A 24,689-nucleotide genomic window follows, 5' to 3' on the forward strand; every position below is an offset into this window, starting at 1 on the left:
ATGGCTAAATTACCTCCTCAACATGTCTTGCCGTTCTCCAGAGGCCTGGTAATGAACTAATCATTTGATTCAGGTGTGTAGGCCCAGGGTGAGCTCTAAAACCTGCAGGACACCGGCCATCAAGGCCTGGAGTTGGGAACCCCTGTTATAGATGCTTGAAGCTCGCTGCGACATTGGTGAGTATCACATTAACAATCCAGTCCCTCAGCTGTCCTGCTATGTGGCCCCAGTGAAGTCATTCCTTGTCTGAATGAGAGCGACAAACACACTTGTTCCCCTCTTGCCACATGCCCTCTGCACTAACTTGGACCTGAGGTAAATATTTGCAGGGCAAGTTGCTCCACTCTGCTCGTCCACATCCACACGCTGTGCCGATGGACCCATGATACAGTCGGTTTGCACAGGGTTCAAAGGTTAGTCCACGCATGGCCAGTGTTTGCTTGCTGGCATGCTGCTGCTGCTGCTGTTTGTACTTTTATTGAACTCCGTGTGTGTTTGTGTGATATAAATGTGTCACTAGCAATGCCTAATGTGCAACATGAAACTAAAGGGGAGTTTCACACATCCGAACACATTCAATCAGTGACATAAAGGAGAGCAAATCCACATTATATAAGGAAGTTTTTCCACATTCCACACCACACATTAAGTCATAAAACAGCACAACATGCTCACAACTATTCAAAGTAAAAGATTCCTCTGACGTCATGCAGAGAGGGAAAAAGCAGCTCAAACAGGAGAATGTTGTGCCGTGACCCCGTATGAAAGGCACATGTTGTTTGGCACCAGAAACTTTAAAAAAGAACTGAAATGTAGCAGGAATTTAGGCAGTACTATGTGCTAAAGAGAAGTGGAAATGAACAACCGGGCCAGAGACCCCTGGCAACCACCTGTCACTAGTATAAAATATGTATTTCCAAGGCAAAAACCTTCCTCAATGCAAGCGTCTACAAACATTTTAAAGGTACTCTCTGAGCTGCAGCGAAACCAGGAAGAGTGATGTAAATAGGAAATAGAGACATTCCCCTTCAAAGTAAAAGTTGTGCCTTTTCAAAAATGTGGACTGCAGTGCTGAGGAACAAATTCTACTTCAAAAGTAAACTGTCTTAATTTCCAGTTTGTATTGCGCTTTTTCACGTTTTGCTATTGCTCGGCTAGTAGTTAGCCAGTATTTTCTCATAAATACTTGCTATGTATTGTTGTTGTTGTTGTTGTTAAGCATTTAAAATATTAATAATATAATAAGTTAGGTTTCTTGTTCCTGCCAAATTCATTTTACTCATGTTGGTTTGCTTGTGACAGTTTTTAATAGTATTAGCTAACTTATTTGCTAATGCTAACTGAAGGATTGGTCAGTTGTGATGTTGAACCTGGGTTGTATCATGTCCAATGATACAACCCAGGTTATATAGCACCAATTCACAACAACAGCCACCTCAAGTCGCTTTATAATTTGAAGACGCACTTGGCAACAGTGGGAAGAAAAAACTAATTTTTAACAGGAAGACACATCCAGCAGTACCTGGCTCAGTGAATGCAGCCATATGCCATGACTGGTTGGGGTGAGGGGAGCAAGACATGATGTGGAAGCACAGTGCACAAAGCTCAATATGACTATGTAAGGTTAAATAATATCACATGCAGTGAAAACTATTGGGTTAAATATGGATGTCAAACAATGTATCTGCAACTTTTGAAAATTAGACTACCCCACACGCACTCGTCCAGCACATGTTCATGACAATCCATTGATACTTGTTGAGATACTTCAGTCTGGACCAACATGTGGGTCATACTGACATTGCCAAAAACTGTGTCACTAGCAATGCCTAATGTGTAACGTGGGGCGAACCCGACACAGTCGCTACATAATGAGTCATCATGAAGGACTGTGGACCGTTTATCCCTGCTGAGCTACCTGTAAAATGTTTTTGGTGGGACATGCCAATGTGTGCAGTCGTTATCTACTCTGACCTCAACAAGGGAGTGAGAGTTGGGTGATTAATGCGCGTTTCGCTGCGTAGGATGGACTGTGTGAGGAATGACAAATACCTCACGTTTCACAAGCTTGGACAGAAACCGATAGATCCACAAAACTCCTAAAACATTAATATATCATGGCTGTATCTAGAAGACAATGAGACTCCTCAAATCAAAGTGATCTACGCCCCAGAGTTCATTAGAAGTTCATTCAGACTTTGGTATTACGCTGTGAACCAGTTAAAGAACCAGTGTTAAAAAGAGGTCCTCATGTATTGATTAGGTTTTTATATATTTATACGGGGAGTAAATAAAAAGCACAATAAAACATACCAAAGTGAAAGATCACTTTAGGTTTATTATAGCTGAATGCAGCTGCCACCATGCCTGAACTGCCACTAATCAAGTGCTACGTTTCCAGTGACTTTTCACATCTCTGACCTTTACTCTGATCCATCTTAGACTGTACACCTGTTGCCAAATTACAGATGGCTCACAGGCTGTCACCACTTCACTCCTAAATATTTCATCAGGTCCTGCTGTCCTCCTTGCACTCTTCTTTGGCCCATACATCACACGCTCTGTGGGATCATCGTTGCCGCCTGCTTACCTGTACAAGCCTTTTCTGAGCGAACCTGGTTACCAGTGGTTACTTTTCTCAGGTTATTCCGAAATTATTGTGCAGTTTTTAAAAATCAGGTAAAGCTGCACCTTATAGTTGGATAAATACAATCACCAGTTGTTTTATTAGGTACACCTTACACGTGCTGGGTTGGACCCTCTTTTTCCTTCAGAGCCCTCATTCTGGTCCATGTAGACACGATAGCATCACACAGTTGCTGTAGATTTGTCGGCTACACATCCATGACGAGAATCTCCCGTCCCACCACATCCCAAAAATGGTGTCCTCCCAGAGGACTGCTGCTTACCTCCCATCTTCTTTTTCAGACCACTCTCTGCAAAGATGGTTCCCAGTAGATCAGCAGTTTCTCGAGTACTCAGACCAGCCTGATACCAACACTAGCGCCGCATTCAAAGTCACTTAAATCATCCATCTTCCCGATTCTCACTTTCAACTTCAGTCTTGACCACATATAAATGCCTAAAAGCACAAAATTACTGCCATGTGATTGGCTGACTAATTATCTGGGTTGACAAGGTGAATAGGTGTACCTAATAAAGTGTTAGTATAGCTGACTATGTTGAGAACATCTGAATCCAAACAGACAGCTTCACCTTTTCATGGAACGCTTTGAGTCCAAGTCGCTCATCCTTCTGTGAATAATGAAACCATTTATCCTGTTATGACGGCTTTGGCTTCGACATCCAGGGTTTGCAGATCATTTGTCTTCCACACAAAGATTCAGATGTTCCGAGAAAATGAACCAACACCAGTGTAAAACAATGATTTGATATTTTATTAAAAAGTAAAGACATAACTTGCTTGTCAAAGCTAGCCCATTTTTTGTTTTTTTAAAATCACAAAGTTTACAGACGGACGGCAGTGATGTCAGCCTCATCAGCTCAGCACAAATCAAACAGGGAGAACTACGGTCTTCATCCATAGCCTTTATTGGAAATTCTTTACAAGTGAATCCTCAGAACTTGCCCAAACCCAGCTTTTAGAGACTATAAATATATATAAAAAAGGAGGTGTAAAAGGATTTTGCAGTTGCTCCAAGTACAAAGAAAGCATTTACAGTCAGATCTCATTCTGAGAAGGGCAGTTTGCTCGTTTGTTGACATGTCAATTTTTACAAACATTGTTGACAGCTGTTAATCGTGTCGGGAAGCTGAATTTAAACAAAAACAATACGGGGCAAAAACAATCAGTGGCCGAAAGAAAACAGGAAAGTTTCGATGGTAACAGCACTAGAAATAACACGGGCGAACGGCACAGTACAGACAAAAGAGGGCGACCCAGCCACTGCCACATCAGTATACAGGTAATATATACACACATTTGATGGCAGGCAACCAAATAACTACACATGGTCTTCTGCACACTAAGAGCTAAAATATCCCAGCACTATGAAGCTTCCCTGCAGTGACAGGCAGGTGGTACAAGAGTACAGCTAGCAGCAGTGCCGCTGAAGTACTTGGAAAATGCTGGCACCAGAGTAATAAAAGTGCAGGTATAGAGCGCCACCTGGTGACCACACCAGGAGATGTGCTGGAAAACCTTTGATTTACCTTTAAAGAGCTGCTTTACCCCAAGTCTGAGCTACTAATCTAATTGAGCTGAACCACAGCGCTCACTGTGTCACAAAACGTAAAAAGGAAAGATTTCTGCTGTTGACTATGCGAGAAGTAAAAGAACTCGTGGCACGTTCTGAAGAGAGCCCCGTTTTAAAACCTTGCAAGTTCCTGGGTACTATTTATTATTTACAAATAACCAAATAAAAAGTGCAAAAATTATCAAAGGTTAAAAAAAAATGCCCATTTGTCTTAACAAACATCACATCTGCTGCTTTTAAACACTGTTTACAAATGTTTATGCACATAATTTCAAATATAGTATGGTCCTGCAGCTGCTGGCATATTAAGTGTACTTTACACAGGAGGAGTGCAAACTGACGGATCATTTGAGGTACCTTTAAAGTGGCAGGGCACTACAGAGGGGGGAAAAGGTTGAACAGCTCTACAAGCCGACAAAGAGGGGGCGACTCAGAGTCCGTCCCTGATAACATCTTGGCACCAAAAGCTGGGATGAAGCTTTTGTTTGTTTTAAACCGGTGAAGTGATTGGACTACAAAGCCCCTTTCAGACACAAGCTCCTTTCCTTCTAATGGCTTCACATCACACATTTCGCGTTTTCTTTCTTGTGATTGATAAATTGGCCAGCGAACGTGTGGCTTCACCACGAGATCTCAAGGCTTCTTAATAAGGATTTCGCAAACCAGTGGTCGACATCACGGTAGCTACATCCAACTTCTAAACAGTCTGTGGTTGCTAAAAATGTCCCGGGGCTCTGTGAAGCCTGAAAATTGACTCAGTGCTGTCACTAACAAGATTGAGGAAGCTGAGAATCTTGTGTCTGAAAAGGAATTTTGATTTGCAGTCTCAGCCCAGCTTTGAATGAAAGATTTAAACCTGGGCTAGGAGGGAAAATATATATATATGTATATTTATGTATGCATATGCTAAATCTAGTAAAGTCCTATGGTGTTTATCTATGAACATGGAATTAACCAAAGATTGTAAGCAAGATGCTTCACAGAAAGAGCAATTTACAAGTGACGGCTATCAGCAAACTCCTAGATTGTTTCAGACACACCAACACGATCTGTTACAGTCAGCGACTCGTCACAGATGCTTGGGGGGGGGCAGAGAGCTAGCTGGACTCATTCCTGAAGCACACCAGTAAAGCCATGTCTCAACTAAGTGCGAAGACAAGTCCCTCTGATTACACTGTACTCACGTTTGGAGAGGACACAAAGCAGTTCACAACATTTAAGTCAAATTACACTTGTGTGTGAGGTTGTCGACTTTAAATCGAAGAGTCTTAAGAGCTATGAGGACCTCTCGATTATCTCAAATGTCTCATTTTTCTTGGTTGGAAAAACAAAACATCACCAATATTAAACATGTTACAAATATATATCAGTTTTCTTCTCTTGTTTTTCCAAAATATGAGCATAGACTTATTAACACAAAAAAAAAAAGTCCTTTGAGGATTAGGTCCCGCTGGCTGTGTGAGGAGGAGATGAGGCGCTCGTGGTCATCATTCTGAGGAGCGGGACAGAAATTTTTAAAGCAAAGAGAGATGACAGAAAACAAACAGCACCCTGGATTTCACGAGCGTTTCTGTCTCTTGGAATGTCGCTGCTGGTTTGACCGGTCCTCGTCGCTGCTCGCTGCCTCGTTGTCGCCCCGGCCCCTGCGCTTACGAGTTCTTCGTGTTTCCCGCTCGCCGTCGCTATCCTGCTCCCTGTAATCCTTCCTGCCCGAGGTGGCAGAGGTTCTCTTACTTCTCCTCCTGCCATCGTCATCATCATAATCATCATCCTCCTCCTCCTCATCTCCATCCACCTCATCATCCTCTTCCTCCTCCTCACTCTCGCTGTCGTCATCCTTCTGTCTTCGATCATTTCTGGTTGTTTTCCTCGCATGAGATTTTCCATTTGTCATCTTCTTCTTGGGCTCTTCTTCCTCTTCCTCATCTTCTTCCTCCTCCTCCTCCTCCGATGTTGCAGGAGCTTGGTAGACACGCTTGCGGGAACGCCGCCGGATGTAGCTGAGACCAGGCAACAGCTTCTGGAGCAGCTCGGTGAACGTCTGCTCCGTCTTGACCATACAGGAGAGCACGGTGCTGCCCTGCTGGTTGTACTCCTCGGCATTGGAGAAGACCAGCTTTACATCTTCCAGGAAATCCTGGGCGTGGCGGTACGAGCCCTGGCTGAACTTGCCCAGCATTGTCTGATAATCCATGGGCTGAGAGATGATATCCAGGTAGTCCTCTGCCTCTTCAGAGGAAACAGGCTCCCTGAAAGAGGATTTAAAGCATGTGATGAGTGTTAGACTGGAGACTTGGGACCATAATGTGTCTCATGTTTTATAAAAGTCGAGAAACATACATAAGGCATATTAAATATAAACGTTTAAATCCTGTCAGACATTTATTGGAGGCAGAGACACAAATCCCTTTGGGGTTGCGTCATGAGGGAGATCCAGCATCAAACATGCAGACCTACCCATTGTGGTGATCCCTTCTGAAAAAGGGAGTCACATGAGTCAGAGTGGTGAATGTGACCACCAGCTACCTTGTCTCTTCAACATATCTGAGCAGCTCCCTGAAGACCATCCAGCATGTTTAGTGCAGTTGTTATTATTACGATCATAAACTGTCAGAGGAGCAGTTCAGCCCCACACCTTTCTCTCTCACAAATCTCTACTGCTGCTAGGATTAGCAGCTAATAACCAGCCATACAACCCACACCATTGCTCTGTATAAAATAACTTGCAGAGGTCAGCGCTCGATCTAGAAGGAAATAGTGCCCAAGAGGCTCTGGGCTTTGCAGTTTTCACACTCTGTTTCTGCCGAGGGAAAACCATTTACAAAATGTGACTCAGTCTGATAAGCTTGTAATATTTCTGTGGCACACAGGTTTTTGAATGCACAAGTAGTTTCCATAGACAAATGCTTTCCACACTGATGGAAGCATAAATACATACATTATGTGGACAAAAGTACTGGTCCACCTACACGTTGAGCAGTGCACCTAGGTGCTCCCAGCACACAACGTTTGTGCTGATGTTAATGCCAGAGGAGGTTTGAACTCTGCAGTTACTAACTCAGTGGTCTGCAACTGAGTTTCTCCTAAACACTCAAGATGACACCAGTAACAGCTGCAAGTACAAGGAGTCAAGAAACTTCACAAACCACCTTGATGCAGTGGTGACATCCTATCATAATACCACACTTACATTCAGTGAGCTCTTTAGAACAACCCACTCTTAAATGTCTGTAGAGGCAAACAGCATCAGGCTAGGTGCCTGATTTTACACACCTGTGGCCATCAGGCTCAAAACAGCTACATTCAAAGAGTAAGAGGTGTGCCCAACACTTCTGTCCCTATAATGTCTGTAGTTTAGCTAATAGTTGAAAAGGTTGTTCAGGAGTCAAAGTGGCTCCTGTTTGACATGTACTTGTGTCACATTTCTTCTTCCCTCACCTGAAAGGCCAGCTGTAGCGATATTTCATCAGCTTCTTGAGGATTTCCTCACACCTCTCCAGCTCCAGCACCTGTCTGCTCACTCCTGTCTGGGAGCTCTGTCGCACCTGCAGAGACGGCACACACAAAAGCTATAATTTTAGGACATAAACGATACAAAGCTGGTCTGTTCTAAGCTCTCTGTAAACTTCGTACCAGTTCGTCGATGTCTGCAGGACTGTTGGGGCCTGTTCTCTGCTTGCCACTCTGATTACTAGAAGAGGCCGACTTCTTTGATTTACTTTTTGAGCTTTTCTGCCGTGATGAAGACTGCTTATTTTTCTTTCTTGGTCTCACTGTGGAGGAGGAAAGACGTAGAGAAGAAGCAGAAGTAGAAATTAACATGTATAACGCTGCAATTTCTCTCATGAAATCAATCCACATCCAACTGTTCAATTCTTGGCATTTTAAGAGGTGGCTCGAAACATTCCCCGGCCACCATGATTTGAACGTTCGCCTGTCTGAGCCTCACGCTTGAATTGAGAAAGATAACTGGCTCTTAGGTGCACCGACACCTCTCTGTTGAAACTTCTAAATCATTATCCTTGACACACAGGCCTGAACTGACAGAAGGGATCATCCTGCCACATACTCTGAGTGAAGCCACAGTGACAAAGCTTCAAAGCCAGGTCCAGACCTGTGAGCTGCAGCATCACACACAGACAATGAGACACAAAGAGGACAATGGCTGAAATTCCCCATCAGCATTCCTTTCATTCTCAACCTTCAGCACCAAAGATCCTCCATTTCCAAAACAAACTCGGGTCTTAAAGCCTTTAAAATTATCCTTTCTAGACCATTAATGTCTTCACAACAATGATTAAAAAAAAAAAAAAAAAAAAAAAAAAAGGTATGGAAAAAATGCTAATGCTAACTCAAACTGTTGTATTCCTCACCACCTCCTTAACTGTAGGAGTGAACTTAAACTTGGTCAAAGAGTTACAATTTTTTTTTTTTACCTAATTTTCTCTGTAAAATACTCACAGCTGTGTCCCATGGCTTTGTAGTCGTTCTCTTCTTCGTCCTCATCCTCTTCCTCAGAGTCCTCCTCTTCAGACTCCTCCTCATCGTCTTCTTCATCAGAGTCTTGCTTATAGTTCCTGCAATGGAGAGCTCGCCTTTAAAGACAGCTGATGAAGTATAGGGCAGACACATCTGGGCTTCAGTTACACTGGTTGATCTGCTGCTCTGTTTGTGGAGCACCCTGAAGAGGGTCTCCCCTTTCACTATATCCAGCTACCACACCATCAGTGGGGTATGCGATTACTGATCACATGATAGAAAACTAATAAAATAAACAATGTGTTTGTTAGACTATGTCCTAACCAGCTGTTTCTCAGCGCAGTACAGACAGGTTAGCATTAGGGGACTGGGGCACAGGAGAGATGCTTTCTGTAGTCACTAACTGTCTGAATACTTTGATGTATATTTAAGGTGCATGTCAGCTGGAACCAGGAATTCCTTTAGCCTTTATTTACATTTTGGTTATCTTTTTCCTCCATGCAAGTGGTAGGGTCTGTGAAGGCATAATTACTGTTAGCAGAGAGCAAGACGCAGCTTGCTATTAGACAGCACTTTAAGTTATATTTTAGTCTCCTTTTGTTTTGAACTCTTTAGGGATCAGCTTATTTAAAGAGTGGAGGACAGTTACCTTACGCGGGAGCCACGTCTGGCCACAGTCGGCTGGCAGGCTGGGCACAGCCACTCTCCATTGGGGACCCGGTAGAGAGCCGGTCGCAGGCAGAACAAGTGGAAGGCCTTGTTGCACTCATCACAGAGTATAAGTTTCTCATCATCACCTGGAAGAGATCAGCATCAACCATAAGGCCTTTTCTTTTTAATTTTAAAGCCTTAAGTTTTATTCTGGGTCTTTTTTAGCAGCCCCACATATTTCCACCTCAACTCTTTTGCTTTTCCTGACCTTCAGTGTATAAACAGCTCAGCAAATCTCTTACATGTTTTCTAATGTCATCTTATCACTACAGGTTCACCTGTCGGCCTGCGGAGTGGTTGGCTCCGTATGTAGATCTGCCTGACACTACTACTCTGATGTGCTTTGACCCTGCAGTTGCTGCTCTGCCTGGATCTACACTCCTCCAACTTCAGCACAGATGGGTTCTCCCAGAGCACTAGACAGGAGGGCAGAACATCATTTGGCAAGTGTAAAATGCTTCACTCAAACAGGATCTAACCTTTATGAAGTTTACATGCAAATTAACACCATAATAATCTGGCAAATTCAGAGTGAAACTAGATAATAGTGCAGTTTTTGTTGTCCTCTCTGGAATTTGAACTGTGCGCAATCAATAATGCTCCCATCAGCTGCAAATAACTGGTGATGTGCGTTCTCCCACACAGAGCGGGGCAACCTTGGAAAACATTTCTAACCTTTCCTGCGACAGACTTTGCAGCGAGCGTTCTCAGCAGACATGTCCCACTTTATGCAAGCGTCCAACATTCCCAGCAGCACGTGCATGCGGGAAAATGTCTGGGCCTCTCGGATAGCGGTCTTCCACTTCTCCACTGCTGTTGCTACCTGTGAGGAGAAGGAAAGATTGAAAATAAATTAATTGGTTTTGGGCTTTTTTCAACATTTTTTACTTTATTATTTGTTTTAAATATCAAAAATCAGAATTTCAGTTTCAAATGAATAAAACTTGACCCTGATTTGGCTCCATACTGCTTTAGCATCAGAGTGCTAACAGTTCATCTCTTTCCTCTTACCCTGGCCTCTTCTGCCAACCGCTTCTCCTCATCCACCTCTTCAGCCTTGCTGCTTTCCTCTCCTGCTTGCTTCTTCTTCTTCTTCTGCTTAGGAGCCATGAACCCCTGCAGGAACTTTTTGATTACACAGGCCTGAATGGTGATGATGCACTCGCCGAAGTCTTTCAGGCTCTCCATGTCTTTCAACTGTGACAAGAGGATGAAGCAGACAGAGAATTTCAATTCAAAACACAGACGGCATGTCCAGTAAAGTCACAAAACTTCCCCGATGGGTGCTTCATGAGGAAAGAGCATCTCTCTAGACCAGTTAAACATCTAAGTACAAATGTTTCATGGAGATCATACTCCCTTAAAATTTACAAAGCATACAGAAAGTAATATTTCTTGTTAAATCAGCTCCTCTGTATTACAAGTAATCCATTTAGAAAAAAGGTTAAGGACAGCCTGATGCGTTTTAAGAAAAATAAGCATAATTTCAACAATATCAGGTTTCCAACCTGCAGTGAGTCCCAAAATCTTCATATGCAGAGTTTTTGTAACTAAACTAAAAACAGTATTTTACATCTTTATGATTGAAATAATTTGTGTTTTTAGAAGGACATTTACACTTTTGTGCTGTAGGCCCACACTGGCATCGCCACACCAGGGTTGGCAGTGAATTTTATTGAAAAATTTGAGTAATTAAAAATGACCAAGCATTTCTTACACCCTGGAAAGCCAATCAGTGGGCTGTTCTGACCCCACATTTGTTTACACCGTGGCTTTTAATACTTAAACTAAACATTTCAGAGCCTAACTGTGTACTTGGTTCTACCATATATGCCTTCCACACTGAACATGATTTCAAAACACCTGTTTTCTTGCACTAGTTATCTGTCTAATCAACCACTATGTCCCATGCCCATTGCCTGATAGCCTGAACAAACACTCTGACTACATGCTGTGCCCTTTTAGTAGAATTTAAACACAGATTTTCACTATAGACTGGGAAGAGTCTCATTTTCAAACTGTCTGATTATTCACCTTATCCTCAATGTCCACGTTATCGTCCAGGTACCCAAGGCCGCCCTTCTGCAGGCGTGAGGCTACTTCCTGGATGTCGCTACGCAGATATTTGAGTAGCTCTGCATAGCCGTCACAGGTCCTGAGGCCGAGCCTGGCTTTCCGGGTCAAATGGATGGAGTGGAGTATTTCCTGATACCTGACACAGTGAGAGGGTATTTGACATTATCACCACTGCCACCATAAAAATCATAGACATGAACTACAGACAAAAAAAGAAAAAAACCTGAACTCTGCAGACTGGATAGTTTTATGTGGGTTAAAACAATCTCTTATAATACTGCATTCACCTGCTTTGTATATTTGACTTTAGTTCACTCTCTCTGACCCCCTGAGGATGAAGACTCTCCACCAGTTCCTCCAGCTCAGCTGAACTGTCACATATGAACCTGAAATCAGAAGTGAAAATGAGGAGAAGATCAATTAAACAAAAAGGATAAAATGCATCAAATGAAAGTAAAAAAGGAAAATAAAGACAGACATAGACACCTACCAAAGGTTCTGTCCCTGTTTGGGAACAGTAGTTTCTATACAAACATCTGGTGCTGCACCCTGCTGGGCTCCCTCACTAACAGCACCGTCTACACTGCCATCATCTTTTTCAGTTCCTGCAACATAAATAATAATTTAGTGTCTCGAGATAAAGCCATGTGTGGAAATTTGTTTCTCAAAAACACATTAACTACCAATTATGTGCAAACAAGCCTGCACACAGAGCAAACAAAACCAGACAGAAACAACTGGAAGGAAAAAAAATTCTATATCAGTTAATAAAAATATTTGCATTATTAGATCTAAAGAAAAACAAACATTTTTCAAGAGAATGTATTTTTGCTCACCTTGTGAATCAGGAGCAGGGGCTGCCTCACCGTCCTCCTCTTCTACCTCAGGCTCAGCTGGTTTTTCCTCTGGTGGAGGGGTAAAGCTGTAGTCTATGCTTTCGTGCACCCAGCCTTTCTCGATGTACAGACCAGGAACCACATCAGAGAAAAGCCAGAATCTGCACAAAAACATCACATATGGTTACAATTTACCAAAGTGCTTCTGGTAAATACGTCGTTAGTCTTTTAATTTTGAAAGACTAAGAAACAGCTAAAATGTCCAGAAATTTTGTGATACCCATTAATTTTTGACATTTACAATACATCCCTGACTAGGGATGTTCCTGGGGACTAAATTCTTATTCCCTAACCTGACTAATCCACTATTCTAACACTGAGAAGCAATCAGATAAAGTCACATTTGAGACCAGTTTAATGAACAACGTCAGAAGCTCCCTAAAAATTTGAAAACAATAATTATTAGTACTTTAAATGCCGAATTAACCTCTGAAAAATGAATCAATTGCGACTGAATAGTGTGGCACATTTTGAATCATTCATAGTGCACAGCACATTCGTTTACAAATACAACCCGCGCTATAAAAATTTAAATATAAAAATCATAAAACAATCAGTCATCCATCAATTTCTTCCAGACTTCTGTCCCCAGCCACCTCCCTCAGCTTAACTGGGCATAAACCGAGAATACCGAGGCGTTCCCGGGACAAACAAGAGATGCAATCTCTACAGCATGTTTTCAGTCTACCAGGGTCTTTGTCCTGGCAGGACACGCCCAGAACACCACACCAAGGAAGCAACCACCTCTGCTGGCTCAGTTCAATGTGGCAGAGTTATAGTTCTACTCTGAGTCGCTCCCAAATGGCTCCTCACTCTATCACTAAGGCAGAGCCCATCTGTCCTTCAAAGTCTCATTTCCATTGTTTGTATCTGCGACTCATTCTTTCACCTTCAAAATAACTAACAATAATATGCTTTAAATAAAAAAGAAAAAAAGAAAAAAAGATCAGGCTTAGATTATCTGATTTGTCTTCAATGATGTCAGGCTTGCAGCGCCATCTAGGGCAAACAGCTGCATGACATTTAGGACACAGCACTTTACCTGTAAACAGTTTCAATTAAATTAATGACTGGTACATCTGGTCCAGACGATTTCATCTGTGAGCAGACATGATGTTTTGGCTCACTGAGTTAATTCCTCGTGTTAAGTACCAACCTGTTGTGATTTCTGTCGGTACCTAGAGGAGTCCTGCGCATCACTTGTCTCGCTTTGGTTATTCCATCCTGAAAAGCCCTCTCTGCAGCCGCCCTCTGTTTACGCATCCGCTCCTCTTCAGCCTCCTTCTCCATGCGTTCTAAAAGGAATAATAGTAACCAAAAATAAATAAAGCATACTACGTAATGAATCAAAGTTATAATTAGTATCAATCTTGCTTAAAAACTGTACCTTTGTTCTGTCTGTCCATCTCCTCCTTCTCCTTCTTAGCCTGCATGGCCATTAGTCGCCGGCTCTTCACTGAGCTGATCATGTCCTCTGGTTCTGGCTCAACCTTTACTTCCTTCTTGACCTCCTTTTTAGAAGACCCTTCTTTTTTCTTCTCACCTTTAACCGCATGGAAAACACAAATATGTTAATACAAACAGACACATGTGTTGTGCGAGACTTCAAATACACACTAGACTTGAAAGGCATCTACTTTCTCTGACAATTCTTAGGGTAAAATGTAGATGAACAGTTTAGAAACTGTGTGTAAAGTACACATTTGATTCACAGCAATATATCGAGACTGGTAAAACTGATGATCCCTCCTACCTTTGTTCTCCATCTCCTTCCGCCTCTTCTTCTCGGCCCTCTTGCGGTCATTGGCCTCTTTCAGTATTGCCAAACGCTCCTTCCACAGCTCAGCTGACCGCTGCTGCATTGCATCAACATGGTCTTCCACAGAGTACGTCATCAGGATCCGGTGGCACAGCGCCACTAACAGGGTGACTTTCTCCTCGGGGCTCAGCTCAAACACCTCGGTTGTCTCGAGTTTATCCAGGAACTCGCTGGTCACCACATCGTCATATCCACCCATGGCCCCAGAGTCTTCTGAGCCCTGGCCGCTCTCCTCACCGTGAGCGTCACATGGTCGCAGGCACAACCGTGCCAGCTCGGAAGCTGAGTGCATAGTCAGAGGAATCTCAGATAAGGGCATGTCGAGCTCACTGTAGCCCTCAGCCAGCTCATCCTGCAGTAATGTTTGGAGCAGCACCACCAGCACACGGTTTAGATAAAGGAAGCCAGACCGTTCCCCAGCCAGCGCTTCCATCAGAGCCGCTGCTGTGATGGGATACTGGTCATTTGGCATCAGCAGCCCTGAGTAACAGTGAAGGAAGTCCACAACCATGGCCACATTCCCAAACAATGTGTTGGGCAACCCCTCAGGCATGTCCACAAGCTTGAATGCAGGCAGAGGCTTGCCACCTTCGATCTCCTGATCTTCGTATCGGCGCGACTGTTCACGGCGGACCAGCATCTCCTTCTCTCGTCTCTCCTTGGCCTTTTCTCTTAACTTCTCTTTGAGTTCCTCACGCCTCTTCTTCATCTCTTCCTTCCTTTCCTCTTCACTCATGGCTGCCCATCGCTTCTTCTGCTCCAGAAGCTCCCAGCGTTTCTGCACTAGCTCCTTGAGTTCCTCTGGCAGGCGACTACGATCATCTGGGGACAAGGTCTTGGCAGCTTTGGAGATAAGGGATGAAAGGGAGTTCTTCTTATCCTCTTTACCCTTGTTCTCCTTGTAGTAACGAAGGAGGTGGAGAGCCATAGGGTGTAGTGGCTTCCCAAGTTTCGGTGTACCAATGCCAGAACTACGAGCTCTCTTCTTTGGGCTTCCTGCAGCACCGCTCTTAGCCAGATGCAGTAGAGTCATCTGCTTCATCTTTGGCCCCTTAGCACCAGCTTTACCGTCCTTTTTGGATGCTTTGAGAACATTGAGTTTCTTCTCACCACTCTTTCCAGTTTTCTTTCCTTCTTTTTTGTCCCCTGACTTTTTGCCAGATTTTGGAGTGGAGGGAGTGGAGCCTTTACCTTCTCCTTTCTTAGGGGTTCCTGAGTTCTTTACCTTGAGTGGAGAACCATTCATTTTTATTTTCTGAAATACAACCAAGGAACCATTAAACATAACAGTGACGTTTGAGGGATACCTCATAAATTAAATGACATTTCACCATGTACACACAAGCTGACTAACCTGCATGTGGCCCCAGATGGTGGGACTAAGGGGCATGCCTAAAGCATCTTTCTTCTTTTTCTTCTTCTTTTCCTCCTTCTCATTGCCCGAATCTTCTCCTGGAGTGTCAGCAGTCTTGAGCTTCTTGTTAGGTTTACCCTCTGGAGATGACAAGCTCTTGCGCTTCGTGGAGGGATTCTCTGCCAAGAACTTGAGATGTACGCAGGAAGGTGAGTCAAGAACATGCAACACTTAAAAACTGATTTAAATAATGAGCAGCAAAATGAAATAACTAAACTTACCTTGTGTGGATCGAGAAGAAAGTCGTTGAATTTGCTGGGCAGGTTAAATTTTTTCACCAGTTCATCTTCAACCACCCAGGGAGCACTTTCTCCCATGCCCAGCCTTAGAGCATAGTGTCTGATGAAGTAGCGCATGATCTCCTTGGTTGGAGGACGCTCTGTTCTATAAAGACTGTCCGCTGGGACGTCACAGATCACCTATGACACATGTTGGAAATTTAGAGTCCAGTTTTTCTTAAAATCACCAAGTCTATTGTCCACAAGTATATGAACCTTACGTATAACCTTTTATACTCTAAAAATAGAACACACTCCACACACCATTTCTTGAGTGATGATGTAATAAAACAAAACAAACCTTGTCCTCATTGATGAGCTTTACATCATACTTATGAGGAAGGAATTTAGGCATTGCCCATTTCTTCCTCTCTTCTTTCATGGCAGTGGGTAGTTTCCTCGGAGAACGTCGTGCTCTGTCACCTAAAAGGAAGCCAAACATCATATATTGAACAAATACTGTATAAATAAACAATTTTAACCTGCTTACCCAAGCAGCATTTACAACATGTTCTTAATTTTATCCACAATGCAAGATTTCGCCTCTTAAAACTGATTGGCACTCACTCAGACTCTCCCTCCTGTTCTCCTCTCGGGGAGGAGGCTCCTTCCTCTGGTTTTCCTGGCTTGCGTTCTCCTTGTCGCTGGATGGAGAGTCACAAGCACCTTCAAGTTTCTTTTCCCCGGACTCACCCTCTGTGTTTTCCAAGGGGTGGATCTTTACCACTGTCACTCGCAAACTTTTCTCCTTCCCCACCTGAATCCAAGATGTAAGATTTGACATTATATGAGAAATTTTACACACACACTATAACTTTTAATGCAGTAAATTATCAGGTTACAAAAAAAAAAATACTGACAATATCATAAGATTGACATTACAGACAAGTTTAGAAATGTAATAAGAGTAAGCTGTCAAACTGACCAGGAAGTCGCACTCTTCACCCACAGCATATTTGGTGAGGATTTCCACCCAAGCCATCTCAACCAGTTTGTCTAAAGACACTGTGTTGTGGTGAACCATCTCAAGGACTGGTTTCTCAAACCACTTTGGATACTCCTCTTGAAGCCTGCACACACACACAATGTGATCAATGGTTAGTTTATAAAAAGGTAACAAATGTGACACTGTCTTGCAGCTCCATCGTTCTCTGTTCACAGGGGTTGTGATGCTAACACAGAGTTCATCATCACATGATTTGTTTTACTTTGCTTAGATCTGCAGTGCAGAAACAGGTATGTCAACCTGTGATAGATATACCGTGACCCTGAACTGTAATAAGCAGAAGAAAATAGATGGATGGATCGTTTGCCGAGGGTTGCCAGTAGGGGGAGTAGTTTCTCTTGGCTGACATAATTAGAGCATAAATACTGTACAGCTCATGATCCCGACTTACTTCAGCTCTGGGCAGCTGAGCACTGCTCTTCCCAGTCTCTGCTGTGACATCTCTTTGGGCCATATTTATTTTTTTGTTCTCTCCCTTGCTAAAAGGACATAGTGATCCCATATGTCAATACATATTTCAAGTCAAGTGGACTGAAAGAGATGAGTTAAACCATTTTATTATTTTCCATAGGTTTTTCCATTTGCAGATCAGGATAAAGGAACTCAGGCCCTTGCAGATTCAAGGATGACTGAGTCACTCGCCCTCTAAATAGACTGAGAGGAGGAGCATAAGATTTATCCAATCATAGCAAAGCAGTAAGCCTTGTGACCTTCACTGGGGTTGTATGGTTCCCTTCTTTGTTGATACCATGAACTTCTGTTAAGTGACCACTCTGTATTTCTTGCACAGTCCTTCCACATAAGTAGGTGTGGTTTTTACAATAAGAGATTTATGCAAATCAGGTTTTACTGGACATCTGAATACAAAGGGCAGGACCTAAAGAATTGAATCTATGCATTTTCACTCACTCAACAGCCTTTATTAAAAGTGCATACTCTGTTTGGTCTGAAATCAGCATAGTAGACCAACAGAGCTTTCACAAGTTAACATGGAATAATGAATGTGCATGTGCAACACTGTGGATGTAATACTAACAGTTCGGTGACTTCTTGTTCCTCCTCCCATGCCTCTTTGTGAGTGAGCTGACTGCTTCCAGTGCTCTTGCATGTCCAAATGCGTTCATTATATCTCTGTAGGCGGGCCTCGTACTCTCTGTGTACATTCGGTCAAGGAAGTTACATCATCCAAATGTTTTCCTATTTAGGGTTTTGTTTACGCACAACAAGCAAGATGCAAGTCAATAAAATTCCATCATGACATTTAACATCACTGAGCATAATGAGAGGTCAAGAGATACCCAGCATAAACACATTTCAAAACAAATCATCTGTGAATAGCCCTGTCCTAACAAGACAAGGAGAGGGTTAGGGACGGGAATGAATAATGATTTCAGAGAAAGTCAGAAAGATCAGTTGGACGCTGTGTAATGGAGTATACTACATTTCCATGGGTACTCTAACAACATACCAAGTCAAATTCCCATAGATGGGACTGTTTGACAGCGTAGTGGTTCACAAAGCTTTATTAAGACAATAAAAATGGATAATAGAGTTTAGACACCCGCATAAAGTCAAATATCATAATCGATTATCCATATCAGCATATTATGGACACTTAACACTAGCTACGCGTGCCACAGCAGGTTTCATAACCTTGCTGACAGTCGTGGACCTTTAAGAGCTTAAAGCGTTCATGTGAACGTTTTAACGACGTGGTAAAGTTCTCCAATTGTGACAACAGAAGAAACCAAGCTAACAACAAAATGCTGTCATAAGTCACTGAACACCTTTCAGTCATCCCAAAATACGAAAGTAAGTTAAAGCAAAACGGACTCTGGGAGGCTTCTGTGCTAGCATTACCAGCTAACACATTACGAGCCGGGGAGCGGCGTCAGTCTGGGCTATTGTGACATAATGGGATACCTAACGTTAGCAACTGGCTAGCTCACCCTGTTAGCATTGCCAGCAGAACCGTAAAACATGAAAGTGAAAGACTCCTTTTCGCCCTTCTCTACAATGACGTGCTATTTACAGTCATATATTTAGTTCGGTTAGGTAAAAAGCTAACTAATAGGTAAAATTATTTAATTACCAGAAACAGCGGAGTGTTAGCTAGCCAGCCTGTCAACCCAGAGTAAACTGTGTACATGCGGGGAAACACTTAACGGGGGAGAAATGTCAGGTAACGTCAAATTCCTTGCTTTAGCCAGCTTTATAGCATTCTACTCGTGACTATGAGCACATCAGTTCAGCTAACCAAGACAAAGCCCGCTATCCAGTCTATCGACTGGCTCGATAAGTCGAGACTGATAACCAGCATCATGTTAAAGGATACTCTTTGTTCCTGAAGGCCTCCTTGGTGTGCTCGATGATGTAGACCTCCTCTCCCGGGCCTGGTGGCTCGGCTAGCGGCTTAGCCAGCGGGTACGGTTTCCGGCCCAAAAGCGGTGCCATTTCAAATCCAGAGATGGCACAAGTGCCGAAAGTAAAAACAGATTTTCTAGCAACAGACTAGCGCAATAGTACACAATGGTATGTCCTTTGCATGTATCCCAGTATTAAAAATGTCAGAGCCGACAGATAGCACGTCTCACGTTACCGCCGGCAGGCCCGGCTCTCAGCGTGTAGCAGCTAGCTTTCTAGCTAGCAGGCTGGGTTATCTCGTTGCAAAACAATAACAGTGCGCCGCTTCTCGCCGCCGGACTCATCGCACCATCCTTTGCTCTTCTGGAAGTGGTGTCAGGCTATTTTTTTACGCTGCACCTTAGGTAGAAAACACGCTGGCAAACGTGTCCCCGGACTCAGTTGTTAAAGTTCAGCACCTTCGGGTGAACGTGAAAGGATGCGAACCGCACCAAAATGAAACTCGCGGCAACCGTCAGTCAACAGCAGGTCTGGCGGCTGTACAGTCCCGAGCAAGTGTTCGCAAATTAGGCCTGCTCCCTTTTAAACTGTACTCGCTGCATGCTCTGAAGCTCCTTGGCGTCAGGTAACAGCGTGAGCAAGCGTTGCGAGAAAGTAACCTGAAACAGCTAAGAGGAGGTTAATTCCCTGTCGAAATGGCGGGAGTTTTCAGTCCACCGGCACTGTGCCTCATATCCTCAGAACTCTGTTTCCCCGGTAGCAAGCAGCGTCGCGCGCATGTCCCGCCCCCTCTTCGCTTTCACTGGCTGTCTCGCTGAAGCGCCATCGTCAAATTTGCCTGCAGGTTTCTCAGTGGTTGAATTGTCCTGTCTATTCCCAGCCTTTTCCGATAAACCACGCCCTCATATAATATACATGAGGCAATAGGGTCAGCTGATGACAATAAAAATTATATAAACCGTTCAAATCAGCACTGTTAAATCATATTTCAATAGACTGAACATGGGTTTTGTCGATATCTAACGAGGAGCTGTCTTGTTCAGTTATCGAATTAATTTTTAAAACCATTGTCTGGACTCCATTTTGAATATGCTGATTAAACAATAGGTTACCCACTACTGGGAATCCTCATGGAGAATAAATCCTAACTTTGCAGGATCTTCTTCGTCTTCAGCTGCTTCCTCTAGGGGTCGCCACAGTTAATCATCTCCCGCCATCTCACCCGATCTCTAGCATACTGCTCTGTGAAGCCAGCCCCTCTGCATGCCCTCCTTAATTACGCAAAACGTACTCTGTGCTCTTCCTCTTTTCCTCCTGCCTGGCTGCTCCATGTTAAACATACATTATTCAGTTTATTTACTGTCTTCTCTGCATTTCCAAACTGACTTTCTAACTTTGACTCTAAAATGCTCAGCCTGTCCACGCTGTTCACCCCCAGCGACAATCTGAGCATCTTCTGCTCTGCCACCTTTTGTTAAAATGTATTTTGTTAGAGCCACCGTCTCCAAACCATACTTCAGTAAGTTAAAATGAACAGTCGCATTTATTATGATTTACAAAATGTGTTCAGTTATAAACATGGGCAAATAATATTATAGAGCAATATATATATATAAAAAAATCATATTCTTGCATGTGATAAGCCAAAAGAAGCTTCTTTTTTTTAAAGGAGGGCACTGTATTTAATACACAATGGCACATCTAAAAACAGCAATTTGCATAAAGCTTCACAAATAACACCTTTTCAAAATTGCCAATAAACCTTCAGAATAAAGCAACAGCATATGGAAACATGCATCATTTCAGCTGCAGCTGCCAGGAAAATCAGACATTTACAGCAACTGCATGAAAATACACAAAGCCTGCGAAATACAGTTCAAAATGCTCCCCCCCCCCCCCCCCCCCTCCTTTTCAAGATGAAAAATGAAACACAGCATGACTTCAAATATCAATTAAAGTAGGGGGAAAATAGAAGATTTTGCAGTTAATACACATTTTCTTAAAAGCTGAATTTAAAATAAGCAATATTTGCGTAAATATATGAAGAGATCCAGAATAATTGTCAAAGCTTTGCTAATCTCACAACAACTGAGGACGTGTTTTGTGTGCATTTTGACAAAACGATCATAAATAAGCTATCTCAGAACAGCGTTCTCTCCTGTGCAAATCTTCTTTAAGGGAGGCGCTCCTGATTCATCCAGTTCCTCCTGTTCAATGAAAAGAAACACATTTAATTAGACTGCAATAATTTTAGGAATGATTTAACAAAGGAACATGCTTTTTGGTCTTCTTTGAGCTCATTTTTTAACGCAGTGAACCTGGGTGTCTGGGGTGCTCCGTCTGACAGTTCCTGATGATAGAAGGTCCTCCTTGATGAGAGTGGGTGGCTCATCTGTGCCCTCCTGTCCTGAGTGAACTGGCTCTGCATCATAAAGGAGGCAGCAAGATTATATACTGATTATCGAAGCTTTCGCACCGTCACAACAAATGTGATGCAGTGCGTATTATCCACATACCATCCACGCTCTCCTGGCCGAGCATTGGAGGCTGGGAGTCTTCAGCTCGCAGGCTGGAGGCATGAGGAGGGCTGACCTGCTGCGAGCTGGAGGTGCTGCTGCTGTTATCCATTTTAGGCTGGTAAACGTCCGACAGGAAGCTCTGGTTGCTGTTTTCATCTGGCGCAGAGAGGAAGGGAAAGGCACGGAACATGAGGTTACAGCCCTTTTACGGCATTTTTGATATATATATTACTGTGCATTAGTCTCGACCAACCTCTCATTTCTTTATGAAATGAGCAATAGGTCCAGTGAATTACTGTGACATATGCAAACATACATGAAACTGCAACTGAATATTTGGTATGACCACCTTTAGAACAGTACTGTTACTAATTTCTTTTAGATTGTTGTTTTAATTTAGACAGCATTAAGTACAAAACAAGTCAGCAAACCTTTTAAAAATTATTTTTAAAAGCCTTCAAACATACCAGTAAAATCCAGTAGAGAGTTGGTGTTTTCCAGGACCACATCTTTCAAGCCTCTAACTTCTCCACCGGTGGATTTGGTGCGATATATCTGACAATTGAAGTGCAATTTGTCAGTTTCAAGAAATGTGAGCAAAATAAGGTTATTAAAAAAATAAGCTACACATGACAAAAGGCCCACACCTGCTTTGTTTCCGTCACTGGCACCCACTTGAATATACGTAAAGACGTGTCACCAACTGTCACCCATTTCTTCTCCCTGGGGATGTGATTAGTTTGAGTACATTGAGACAGGAGCTCAGCAAACGTCTTCCGCTTTCACCTGGTCTACAGCCTCAGTCTCTAACATGACATGCAGCATACACGCTCACGTTTTCTCTCTCCAACAGCACACAATGGACAGCTGCACAAATATCACAATGTGCCCACTAACAGGCATCGCTCACAGTGCAGGAGAGGGTTAAAACCCCCGGGGAAACGTCCGCGGGTGTTTATGAATTACACTGTAATTAGACTAACGGGACAGCGAGCCGGAATTAGCCGCGCGCCGCATGTCAGGCTGAAGCCATATTGACAGCTCTCGGCGGAAAAACTCAGCTAGCCCCGCCCCCTCTGTCAAACTGGGGCACGGGTTGGTCGGCGTCTCCGTCAATCATCTAACTTTTCCGACTGAAGTTTGTTGTGCGACGCAGCAGATATCGGGCTTCGGTCTACTAATACCTTTCCCTCCATATTGTCCCCCCGCGGATCGCTTACGTACCATTTGCGCACTTTCTCGATGGCCGCTAGCACCTTTTTGATGTCGTCTTTAGCCCGACTTCGCGTCTCAGCGCGGCCCGATCGTCCCGACATCTTGATGCTGTTATGATTCATCTACAGATGCATCTGAAAACTTCAAGACCAAGCCCCAGTCCTCCGTTACACTGGTAATCTCGCGAGATTCATTCGTCACATTTTTTTTCTCCCTTTTTTGTCAGCTTCATTCTGACACCTTATGTTCACACTATATATATATAATGTACTGTAAAGACAGGCTGGGCACGTTTGATTTTATTCGTCCTTTTTGTCCATTATCCATCCCTTCTGACTATAGTGGGGGTTTCTATTTAATGTACAGTTTATTCAAATGCTGTACTTAATGACAGCTTTGAAGGCTGTAAAGTGAGACGTGGGGATTTTGTTTTCACATTAAAAAAGGCATTCTCCTAAAAAAAATAAAAAATAAACCCAACATGTTGTGGGGTTGTCCCCCTGTGCAGAGCCCCTGTCACCTTTAAAGTGAGTTGTTAGCAGCTCTACTCAAAACTACACTGCTGTGCAAAAGTCTTGAACCACCCCTTATTTCTTTATATTTTGCTTTCAAGCAGCCAGACTTTCTTGTCAATTTTTACCAGTGGTCTTTAGGAATAGCTCTCCAACCTTTCTGAAGATCTTTCAAGCTCGTTGGGAATCAGCTATTAGGTCCAAACTGTGTACTTAAAAAAATGGAGGAAACTGGAGAAGTGGAAGCCACCACCTAGGATCTAATATTCGCTGGAGCCTCATCAGACATGGTCTCAGTGGAAGGGTGGTTGCTATGAGGGGAAACAGGGAGAAGTATCAAAACCATTGTCTGATTTTGATCCACCATACATAGCACCTGGAAAACATCTGATTGGCAAAGGTTACCTATTTCAGCATGACAATGAGCCCAAACTCACAGCCAACAAAGAAAAAGCATGCCTGTATAGAAAATCACACCGCGGAATGCTATGAGTCATGGATTGGCCTCCCCAGAGCCCGGATCTCAACATTACTGAAGGAGTGTGGGATCATTGTTAGAGAGGATGGAACAAAAGTCAGCCAACATCCAAATAAGAGCTTTGAATGTCCTTCAAGAAGCCTGGAGAACTATTCTGGAAAACCACTTAGAGAAATTATAAGAAAGCTTGTCTAAGAGAGTTTAAAGTTCACATATTGACTTTTAAGCTCATTAGATTTGTACAAACTGTGTTAACAATACAAATTAAAAACAAAGCAAATAAAATCCTCTCAGAACATCTTGGATCCACTGCAGTAAATAATTACGTTTATAGTGCATAAAGCTCTTTTCTTTGCTTTTGTATTGATTTTTGTGAACTGAATTAGCGTCTTTGTATGTACTTGTTCCCACGTGTAATCAACAGAGGGCAGCTTTGAGTCAGGCATTAGCAAACCTGCTCCTCCCGGCCCTCAGGGGGCACAGAGCAAAGGTTGTCAGTGTGTTGATTTATTGCTGAGATAGGAAGGAATCACTGACAGGAAATTATCCTTTGTTTGCTTTGCTTGTCATCTGCAGATAGTAAAGGAGCAGAGGCAGGCCCAGCTTCTCTTTAAGCAACTTGTTTTCACTCTACCAAGAATGAAACTAGAAACATTGTGACAATATTGTCAAGTAATGTGAATATTTTATTTATTTATGCAAGTC

At 43.1% G+C, this 24,689-nt stretch overlaps 3 protein-coding genes across 5 annotated transcripts in view; 1 reads left to right on the top strand and 2 right to left on the bottom strand.

The window, feature by feature from the left end:
- Nucleotides 1–3,377: 3,377 nt before the first annotated feature.
- Nucleotides 3,378–20,027, bottom strand: baz1b (bromodomain adjacent to zinc finger domain, 1B). 3 transcript variants are annotated; one of them, XM_084949928.1, is made up of 22 exons: nt 19,232–20,027; nt 17,933–18,049; nt 16,816–16,960; nt 16,458–16,647; nt 16,192–16,313; nt 15,834–16,031; nt 15,553–15,741; nt 14,133–15,453; nt 13,767–13,922; nt 13,536–13,674; nt 12,320–12,480; nt 11,974–12,088; nt 11,771–11,869; nt 11,442–11,619; nt 10,419–10,604; nt 10,083–10,230; nt 9,686–9,823; nt 9,346–9,493; nt 8,679–8,794; nt 7,851–7,990; nt 7,656–7,762; nt 3,378–6,466 (listed from the first exon to the last, which is right to left on the bottom strand). In XM_084949928.1, exons 1-22 carry the CDS (start codon nt 19,348–19,350, stop codon nt 5,776–5,778), a joined length of 4,923 nt encoding a protein of 1,640 aa, XP_084806054.1. In that variant the 5' UTR covers nt 19,351–20,027; the 3' UTR covers nt 3,378–5,775. The 3 variants fall into 3 exon arrangements, with proteins under 3 accessions (XP_084806054.1, XP_084806053.1, XP_084806052.1); XM_084949927.1 differs by lacking the exon at nt 9,686–9,823 and having other exon boundaries at nt 14,133–15,423; XM_084949926.1 differs by lacking the exon at nt 9,686–9,823.
- Nucleotides 20,028–20,784: 757 nt separating this feature from the next.
- Nucleotides 20,785–23,116, bottom strand: bcl7bb (BAF chromatin remodeling complex subunit BCL7B b). Its single transcript, XM_084949931.1, has 6 exons — nt 23,004–23,116; nt 22,427–22,502; nt 22,247–22,334; nt 21,777–21,935; nt 21,579–21,682; nt 20,785–21,467 (listed from the first exon to the last, which is right to left on the bottom strand). The coding sequence occupies exons 1-6, from the start codon at nt 23,114–23,116 to the stop codon at nt 21,396–21,398; spliced, it is 612 nt and encodes a 203-aa protein (XP_084806057.1). The 3' UTR covers nt 20,785–21,395.
- The window catches only part of hip1 (huntingtin interacting protein 1), a 90,323-nt gene continuing 88,710 nt past the window's right edge, over nt 23,077–24,689 (top strand). The window contains exon 1 of the mRNA XM_084949929.1: nt 23,077–23,169. The gene's annotated coding sequence lies outside the window, so the exon portion shown is untranslated. The remainder of the gene's footprint in view (nt 23,170–24,689) is intronic.

The sequence above is a fragment of the Perissodus microlepis genome, chromosome 14 (genome assembly GCF_051167445.1).
Source record: "Perissodus microlepis isolate ML-2025 ecotype Zambia chromosome 14, ASM5116744v1, whole genome shotgun sequence".
NCBI classification, from domain to species: Eukaryota; Metazoa; Chordata; class Actinopteri; order Cichliformes; family Cichlidae; genus Perissodus; species Perissodus microlepis.